Genomic DNA, 10,633 nt, shown 5'->3' with positions numbered 1-10,633 from the left:
CAGAATAATGATTCTATTCATGCAGCTCATGTGGTTATCATTTTCCCCACAGCACAAGATTTCTGTGTTTCGCCAAGATCTCTACTCTCCGTGTATAGCTGCGTAAGAGTTTGTCCACTTCTCAAAAATCAAAAAGTGAAAGTAAGAAATACAATTTCGCATCCGAAAGAAGGTCTTGTGTAATGCGACGGTGCTCTCGTAGCACTTCCCGATGAGGGGTGCCAGGCCTGTTTCTAGCAGTGGATAGGCTACCAAACTCGGTGCGTGGAATCAGAAGGAAACTGGTTTGAAGGAGATCAGAACATTGTTTTTCCGAGATCGTGGTCAGATACTCTTCCGATAGACCTCATAGTACATTCAAATTTGTTACATTTGCTTTCAAGTAGTTTTCGAGTACTTAAAACTGTTATGAAATACATTGTGAATTTTTAAAATAGTTTAGTTTATTCTGTAGTGTTATTTCATGACTTAAAAGTGTTATGTGTTAAGTATTTAGTACTATTTCATCCATAACTATGTTTTCATTTATTCTCTCATGGATAATAATTTAATTACGAATCAGAAGCAGCTGCTCATTTTATCTATAACATCCCCACATACACGTACATGGTTTTAATTTTCTCGACAACCATTCAAATGTTCTTGAAAGCAAACTCTATGAGACTATAAACAGGGTATCAATCTGCGTGTGTTTGATATTTGCTGTCAAATTCTATACTATAGTATCAGTGAGTTTTTTTTTTTTCCTTTTTGTCTTTTTGGCTCACATTAACCAGAATTCTCGTAGCAATCGATAAAACTTACTGACAAGAGAAGTTCGGGAGAAAAAATTCGCCTACAGAGAAACTAAGCATACAATTTGAAAGACAAATTCATGATGATTACACGCTATCAAAATTCATGTACAGTTGGAAACTTTCCGAGAGATTCAACGCTAAATGCACGATTGAACCTCCTAGCGACCTGGTAGTTTGAACTTGCTACTGTTTGACGATTGGGATCCATTCACAGACAAATTGTCCATTGCAAAAGTTGGATGACGCTTGGCAAAGACATAATGGTTAAGAATATATGAAAGAACTGCACACGATTTGTACAATCATTTCATTTGTTTGGATTCCGACCAATCAAAGATCATGGCAGGAGATTTGTACATAGTATGAAAGTTCTTCATGTGGAAGTTATGATGTACCAATGAAACAATCAAATAAAGTTCATGCCCATGCTAATGAATCAGTTCCGATCACCGCGATAGGGGAACGTGGGGCATAATGGGGAAGCTAAGATATTTGCCTTTCTAAATTGGTAACCAATATCTCAATTGCAGTAATTTTTCTGTGGTAGACACGTTGGACATTTATTGTGATATTTCAACCAGCAAATCCTTTCAAAAATATTGTTTTGGACCTTTTTGCTTAGCTTATTCCAAAAATGGCTCTTTTTCCCATTATGCCCCCTACGTGGGGCATAATGGAACATTGGATTTCAGTCAACCCCATTATGCCCCTACCCCATACTGCCCCGTACACTATTACATCTATAATATCCAGCTCTAATATAGACTTATCATAAAACAACAATATATGATTACTATTATACAACACAACTTGAATTTTATGAAATATTTATTAGACTCAATAATCAAATATAACAAAAGATGAGTACTCTTTTTTTTAAAAAAAAAAAAAAATGTTGATAATTACTTCAAAAGGTACATTCTGAATTAGGCATTATTAAGAAAAAGAAAAAATGTGATCATTGGGAATTGTACTACAAAGTTTATGCAGATTACATCGAATTATTGTCAGTTAAATCTTAATATTTCCTGACATCAAATCAACATAACCAAATTTTGAAAATTCAGCATGAAAAACTTAAACAAAACTGCGCAAATGCAATCCCAGCATTAACAAGAAATGTTTCGAGCTGGATAGTAAACTACACAATCGATACTCTTACGGGGCATAATGGGGTAATGGGGCAATATGGGGTGATTGCAATACCGTTTTGCCCCACCCCGTTTTGCCCCAGATGAGTTGTAGTGTTAAATCAACGAGTATCTCTGTTATAACTTACAATCCGTAAACCTCAAAAACACACAACAAACACAGAAGAAATATTCTTTCAACATATCAATAGTTTAAAAGTGTGTAATAAATAACTTGCCTTACCTTGACAGAAGTAAAATCCCAATCGTTATATGCCATAGCACGAAAACAAAAAACTGACACACAGCACTGTTCCTTTTCAACTGATAAGAACGCTGCTCAAGCGCAACAGCCCTTCGTCCTTGAGAATCTTGTTTAGGTACTTATCGCTAGATTGCAGTTAATTACAGTTCAAAAAATACCGATACCCCGTTATGCCCCCCTACCCCGTTATGCCCCACGTTCCCCTACAATGGATTGTTTCAGTTTGCGTTCCATAAGGCAGGTTACCGAAAAAATTATATACATTTTGAATCACCTGTCGAATTGGCTTTTTGTTTTGTTTATGCGAACTGTTTCCTTGATGGATGCAACGCAATTGCACATATAAAATATTCATAGTGCAAGGAAGTCCTTTGCTTGCGTCCTTTCTTCAAAGAACAGAGCAACAACACTGATCAATTTTCATCTCTAACTTACCATTATTGTGAAGCACAATGACTAATTTTAACTAACAAACCCGTTAGTTATTGCAAAAAAAAAAAAAAATCTGTTACCTCCGATAGGTTTTAATTAGTATGTTGATATTCGTTGTTAATAATTTTGCACTTAACGCGTTTATATGTACGTACATACTGTATACTCATTTTTTTTTCAAATATAAACTTTCAAGTTGAATCATTCGAACAGTTCTCAACCATGCAGGAATTTATTAGCTTGCTGCGGTCAGCATAAAATCATTTTTGAAATGGCATGCTTAGTTTCTATGCAAGCCAGTACTTTCTCCCGAACTTCCCTTGTGAGCAGAACGAAAGTATACATAGGGTAAGTCCGGTAGACATGATTCCCTGGTTAAGACTAGGGATGGGCAAAACCGGTTTTTATAAAAACCGAAAACCGGTTTCTATAAAAACCGAAACCCGAAAAACCGACATTTCGGTTTTCTTCAAAACCAGTTCGGTTTTCACCGAAACTGGTTTCGGTGAAAACTTTTCGAAAACACACAAAACTATTTCTGTGGAAATGGATTTGGTTTCCGGAGAACAACGAAACACCATTCTGGTCAGAAATAGAACAAATTTTGGAAAAAAAACCGGAATCGGTTTTGAAGAAAACCGAAACCGGTGTCGGAGAAACCCGAACCGGTTCCGGTGAAAAACCGAAAACCGGAAAACCGGTTTTTGTGCCCACCACTAGTTAAGACGAACTAGGGGCGTACTTCGTAAACTATCCACCAGAGTGGAGCGTGAAAAATTGGTGTAGTGTCATGACGGATGTATGCTAGACGCAGTATTTTCCTGAAGCAGAAGTCCACAGTTCTAGAGTAGACTAGATCTTTTATTTTAGGTAAGTCAAAACTTTGTCATATTTCATTCAAAAGCAATATCTAATGTTTTTGATGTAGATGTCTTCGGTTTTGTGTTTTATTAACGCATTTCATCATAAAAGAATGTGTTAATGAAAACAATGAAGTTTCCACTACAACAGCAAGTAAACTATCCTTCTTACTGCTCTCTCTAGGGATTGATGAACCACTGCCTTGATGGGAAATATGGACCACATAGGAAATATGATGTTTGTGATTTGCTTGGCAAAGTTTCCAAACATACAAAACAAGATGCAATGTACGGTACAATGTAATTACTAACACTAATATTTCTTTTTAAAACATGAAATTTATATATTCTTGCCATTTGCAAATGTTTCTTTTCTAGATTCCATGCTAAAAAGAAGGTCCACTTTTAGATTTTTTATGTTACATTTTTTTTAGATTTTACTATGCTTAATCGACTCATTTTTACATGTGAAATAATTAATCACACGGAGAAATCTTCGATCGCAAGCGTGTTTGAATTGCGAGCATTAAAAGTTCAAAATTGATCAGATTCTACAAAAAGTTTGAAGTAACTATTTTTGAGATACACGCTTCATTTTTGGTGTCGAAAGGGTTTTCTTGGGTGCCCAGCACAGTGGTGAGATCGAAACGTACTCATTTTACGAGATAAGTGTACTTGTTAGAGAGGAGATGAAGGGTATAGCCTAATAGAACTTGTAAATTGTCTTCTGAACGGGACGGGACTTCGACCCCAATAGGCCTCTGCTTATACATTGTGGAAGACGGTGTTTCAATATCTCATCGCTAGCATTTTTATAAAATATTCAACAGATTTTAATGGCGATTGTCGGAAAATAGTGGCCAAACTTAAGGGAACATTTTACGATATTCGGCGATAAATGCGGCCAAGAAAAAAACAATCAGCTAGCGATGATGTATGCAAACATCCGCTTTCTCCAGAATAAAAGCTGCTTTGTTCACAGCTTTAAGCCGCACATTCCCGCTAATCATTTTTGTTTTAATTTTTCGGCATATTTAATCGCTAAATATCTTCAAATATTCCCTGGAGTTTGACCAATATTTTCCCATAGTCGACATTTCAATTCGCTGAAAACTAACAGAACATTGGAAGCGATGACGTATTGAAACACCGTCTTCCACAATGCATAAACATATGCAAACAAGGTTCGGAGTACCACTCAGGATAGTTCTGCGGTCGACCGCTCTGACGCTGCGCGATCTGTTTGAAGCGCCCATTCCGCGCAATTGACTACAAATAAGATGCCTGAGGTGTAGATTGATATTCGTGTTCACTGTCAGTGCCAGCCTGTGGTGGATAATTTATTTGGTTTAACTTCATTTTAACAAAAAACTGATTTCTGTTTTCCACATATAATAGTATGTTGGAGTGCGCAAAGTGCAAAATGTTTGTTGGACAACTGATCTGGGCTAAACAACACAATGGTAACAGAGTCTTTTGAGAAAATACAGTCTCGCTCCTACCTACAGAAGGCAAGAACATCACAATATAGATTATCACAAGATTACTTATGAATAACACGTCGTTATTCATTGAATTTCACACGCCTGGCAAAGCGTTTCGGAGACAATTCTTTGTTCAATTTAAAGGTGGCCACACAGGACAGGGGATATTTGAATGACAATCTAGTAGAATAGGCGTATCAAATACATGTTCTTAGCTTATCGACCCGGTGTACCAAACAGGAAGCAATTTTCAAGTTTTAAGACGCTATTACCTTTCACCCCCTCCACACTAAGTGCCCTTATCTCGTAAACTGCGCATGTTTTGACCTCATTAATATGCTGGACACCCAAAGAAACACCCAAATACCAAACTTAAGCGTCTAACTCAAGAAATGATTACTTAAAACTTTCTGCAAAATCTGTTCAATTTTGAACTCTTGACGTTCGTAATTCAAACACTCTTATGATGGAGGATTTCTCCGTTTGCGTAATTGTTTCATATGTAAAAACAAGTCAATTCAGCATAGTATCAATATGAAGTCAGAGTAATATCTCGGGACCTCCCCTGGTTAGTTTAATCAATATTTGATTATATGAAATGAATATTATATTTCTGTAAAAACTTGATAGCTGTATAATATCTACGTTATTAATATAACGTATTTAAACAAAACTGTTCCAATTTATTTACTTATTGTTTAGGTTCTGCATATGATCCATCACTCTCACAGTACACATGACGTATTATGGGATAGATGGACCAGTCAGCCATTGTTTCAAGATTAAATTTCTGGTAGAAATAATGTATATCATTTTGACTATAAAAACGTATAGTTATAGTTACAGAAAGTCATTTCTTGGATTTCATGCTGAAAAACGTGCTCTACATGATAATGATGCGAGTTCCTGGAGGCAGAAAAAAAGTGGTCCATCTCTAACAGACTTACTATATGGGTAAACTTCAGACATACTTTTCGCAAAATAGAAGGGAACAAATTTTTCAGTAAACCTAAAAATTTGTACTGTACGAGAACCATTTTATTTAATGAGGTAAAACTGACACTGATATGCTCTCATTAGGATCTTCATTATGACAGTAACACCACGATATTACATTAATAATATGATTAATGACTTATCGCCTGAAGGTATAATTCACTCATAAAATTTTAATTCCCGTTCAACTAAATATAACATAAATGTATAACATAAATTAACACATAAGCATTGGATTATATTTGTATTTGTAATAACTTAAATTTGTTGTAAATCGATAAGCTAAATGACGATTATCTCAGAACATTATATTATATTGGATTTAAGTGTCTGCAATAAATTTCAGTTAGTATAGAAGTGCGTTAAATTTAGGTACTAAGATTTGACTTAACAAACAAACAAACAGGAAATATTAACAAAACCATACTGATAAGGTTGTGGTCTGAAAACAAATCTTAGAAGATTTTTATTTTGTGGTTTGTAGTTTCTGTCTTACAGTCAGTCTATAGAAGACATGAATATTCAATAAGTCAATAATGTAATATGCCTACTGGATCCCATGATATAATAGTAGTAAAATAATCTTAAACTAGCAATGACAAAACTCGTATAAGACCTCGGTATATTCAGTTACGTTACTAAGTATGGAATAGTCACATTTTTTAATTACTTTCTCTTTTCGAAAATCTAAGTTTTCTACATGATAGTTTAAGTAGTTTTAAACTAATTATAATATTTGTTCTCAGTTCAATATAAGTGTTTCCAATTTCTTTCAGGAACTCCATAAATAATCTGAAGAGCAAATTCATGTGGCCTGTTATTATCATGACATTGCAGCGAATAACAGTAGGAGTGTGTAACAAAGACGGCATTATATATACACCTCTGGAAACCCCTCTGCAAAGGTGTATTTGTTATATATTACGAAATAATTCGTTAATACAGAATCACGTAGTTCTACTTCATACCAAACCTTCGACAGATGTTTCAAATGTTTTGATGACCAATTTTTCAATATGTGTTCAATCTTCTATTAGTATTGTGACAAAAATTACGAAACTTGATCATCTAGATATTATCATTAATGAACAGAGCATTATATTAATGCTAATTTCAATTGAGCAAATTGTGGAGACCGTTTTAAGTTATAAAGAAATTTTGAATTCCCTACCAAATGTATTAGTATTTCTTTCAGACTTTAGTGTCACTCAAGAACAAGTACAGTGGATGTTTAACTTCCTGTTAAAATTTAACTTAATGAATATTCTTCACATCGTAGCTTTCGACAAAAGCAAGTTGATCGTTTACACATATGATATATTTTCTGAGTCCAGTTGCTTCTATGCGCACAATGTTCGTTCTTTGTATGAATGTTCTACAGATGCAATGCATTTCAAACCGCTAACGACTATTACATTACTTCCAAGAAGTTTGAGAAACTTACACAAATGCACTCAACGCGTTAGTGCAATTCAATTACTACCAAATATAGCGATACAACGAGCAAAACGAGGATTGGAGAGTACACTTGTTGGAACAGAAGGGAAAATATTAAGTGATATAGCAGACAAAATTAATTTTACCATAGCAGCGAATTTTCCAGTTGACGGAATGAAATTCGGGCATAAATTCTCAAACGGTACATACTGTGGAATTCTTGGTGACGTGGTCTATGGTAGGGCTGATATTGGTGCAGCTGGACTAATTCCGACGATGCAAAGATTTGAAGCAACGTATTTCGCTACAACTTACGTCCAACGATATGTTATTTGGGGAGTGCCAAAGGCATTGCGAGTACCAGCATGGAAGAGTATAGTTTTACCGTTTACAACACACTGTTGGACAGTTATATTTATATTTCAAATGGTTTTCGTCTTACTGCTGATTTATATCAAAAAATTCCTTCCCAGCTTACAAGAATTGTTTCTTGAAACTCCTATCTTCAATTCTTTGTTAATATTAATCTCATCATCATGCCCACAGCAACCAAAACAACTTTTCTTAAGATATGTGTTCATTGTGTGGGTGTTTTATTCCTTAATCATCTGTTCGGCATACCAAAGCTCTCTAATCAGTTTCCTAACCCTCCCTATGTACGAGAAAGACATTAATACAATGGAACAACTTATTCAGTCAGGTCTGAAATTAGGTTGTGGACCTAACACAGCAAAGATGTTCAAAAGTGCTGAAGATCCTATTTCATTTTTTATATCTAAGAATTATATAGCGTCTAAACCGTTCAAAGTTTTTCCACGTGTTGCATTTGATCGAAATTTTGCTGTTACTTTTGAGTCATCATCTCTGAAATACCTTATCGAACATAAGTACACAAATCAGGAAGGACGTGCAATGATACATATTGTAGAGGAACCTGTAATCAGTTATTTTTCAGTCTTTCTATTACCAAAGAACTCAATACTTCGTAAAACAATGCCATCATTGTTGCTGAGAATGCTTGAAGGTGGTCTAACATTTAAATGGGAAGAAGAAGCGATGGAAAAGTCGTTTCGGAGATTTAGTTCAAATGATAATCCTGTTCCGATTTCTATGAAGCATTTAACTGGAGCCTTTCTCCTTCTCGTCTTTGGATTCAGTATTTGTGTATGTTCGATTGTCGCTGAATGTACCTTATGGCGATACAAAGGTTACTGTAAAAATTTAGAATCAGATCAATCAAACCAACAGAAAATATCTTAACTGACTTGTGAGTATGATTATTAATATCATTACCATTCATTACTATAATTGTCATCATAATTTCTTACACTTTCTAAATCATTAACAAATTCGTTATATGCAGTTAAGAATTTCTACACATTAGTCCTCCGCTAGCCTGTTCGCCTTTTTAAACTATAGTACCAGCACTTGAACCAATTGCATTTGTATTTCCATCCTTCATCCTTCCATTCTCTCGTCTACCACGCCATTAAAATTATAATTTGTCTACAAACCATAATAGATGTATATGACTTTGTTCTTTTTTTGATTTCCGAACTATGTTATGAATAAGTTTCGAAAGTCTTATAGAATAGCTATGTTCATCTGTTCGTTCGTTTGTCTGTCTGTTCAAAAGATGTCAGAGTAAACAACGATAAGAGATGTCGACAAGCGATTTTTTTTTAGATCCATTCAGCGTCTCAAGAATAGGTTTCATCTACAATAACCTTCTATTCAAACCTGAAGTGGTGGAAATCAACCATTCCCAGTTTCAATATTGATCGCCATAGAACAAAAACGGTAACAGATAACGACAAGTGTCCTTCAACATTCGATTCAGCATCTCAAAGCAACATATAATTTCCACTCGCAACAATTTACCAAAAATGGTAATTGGTTCGAATTTTATTAGTATTTCCGGTTTCAATGTTGATTTCTATAGAGCAAAGGTAGTAAAAGATATCGAGAAGCACTCTCTTGCAGTCGATTAAAAGTGTCAAAAGAACATACCACCACCAGACGCAATACTCTAATAAACTGGAAGTGGCTGAAATTTACTAGTACTTCCGGATTCAATATTGATTTCCATAAACCAAAAAGGTAAAAGATATCAAGAAGCTGTTTTTCCAATCGATTCAGCGTCTCAAAAATATATATATCTCACCTTCTCTATTTAAACCGAAGACGATAGAAAATGATAAGAAATCTTTGAGTTTTACGTCCCACACCTATGCCGGCTAGGCTAAAGGAAACGGTGATTATGAGAAATGAATTAAATGGTGGAATCAAGAAAGTGGGAGGAAACTGGAGAATCTCGAGGAAGCACACGTACACGGTGTTTGTCTACCACAAAGTTCATTTGGCGCGAGCTGGGATTGAACCAGGACGAAAATGACAGAAATTAACCAATTTGAGTTTTAGTATTGATGGCTATATAAGAAAAACCGATAACAGATAGCGATAGGCGGTTTTCTGCAATCCATTCAGCGTTCCAAGTGAACATGGCATTGCTACCCGCAACACTCTACCAAGTCCAGAACTGGTTAAAATTTACTATTGCTTCTGGTTTTAATATTGGTTTCCATAGAGCAAAAACGGTATGCGATATCGAGAAGAAGGTTTTTGCACTGAATCGAGAAGAATAGGCACCATCTGCTCCACTCATCCTTTACTCAAATAGTAAGTGGGAGAAATCAACCAGTTTCGGTTTCAACGTTGATCGTCATAGAAGAAACTTGTTAATAGATACCGGAAGCAGTTTTTTCTGCAATCGATTCAGTGTCGCAAAACAACATAACATCACCTACAATACTGTACCAAAACGAGAAGTAGTCCAATTTACTATTACTTTCGGCTTCGATACAGGTATCCATAGGGTTGAAACGGTAAGATATATTGAGAAGCGTTTTTCTGAATCGATTCAATGTTTGAAGAATAAGTTCCATCTTATTCGTTAAACCTCTATTCAAACCGGAAGCTATAGAAATCAAGGTTCCTTTTTTAACGTAAACACTTACAGAATAGAAATGGCAATAGATAGAGACAAGTTATTTTTTGCAGTCTCAAGAGAATATACCATCAGCATTCGCAATATTCTTCTAAAACTGGAAGTGGTTGAAATGTCTTAGTACTTCCCTATACAACATTTATTTCCATATAAGGAAAACGGTAAGAGATATCAGAAAGCAGTTTCTGACAGATTCTCTTGAGCATCGTTAAAGTTGCTGCTCGA

General features: G+C 35.2%; 1 protein-coding gene across 1 annotated transcript; it reads left to right on the top strand.

The window, feature by feature from the left end:
• Positions 1-535: 535 nt before the first annotated feature.
• LOC145661653 (putative glutamate receptor) lies at positions 536-8,661 on the top strand. Its single transcript, XM_081726976.1, has 2 exons — positions 536-602; positions 7,244-8,661. Exons 1-2 carry the CDS (start codon positions 536-538, stop codon positions 8,659-8,661), a joined length of 1,485 nt encoding a protein of 494 aa, XP_081583102.1.
• The last annotated feature ends 1,972 nt before the right edge of the window (positions 8,662-10,633 follow it).

Source organism: Thermobia domestica, chromosome 10, assembly GCF_964235325.1.
Source record: "Thermobia domestica chromosome 10, izTheDome1.hap1.1, whole genome shotgun sequence".
In the NCBI taxonomy this organism is placed as follows: domain Eukaryota; kingdom Metazoa; phylum Arthropoda; class Insecta; order Zygentoma; family Lepismatidae; genus Thermobia; species Thermobia domestica.
This window is presented reverse-complemented; position numbering and strand designations above follow the sequence as displayed.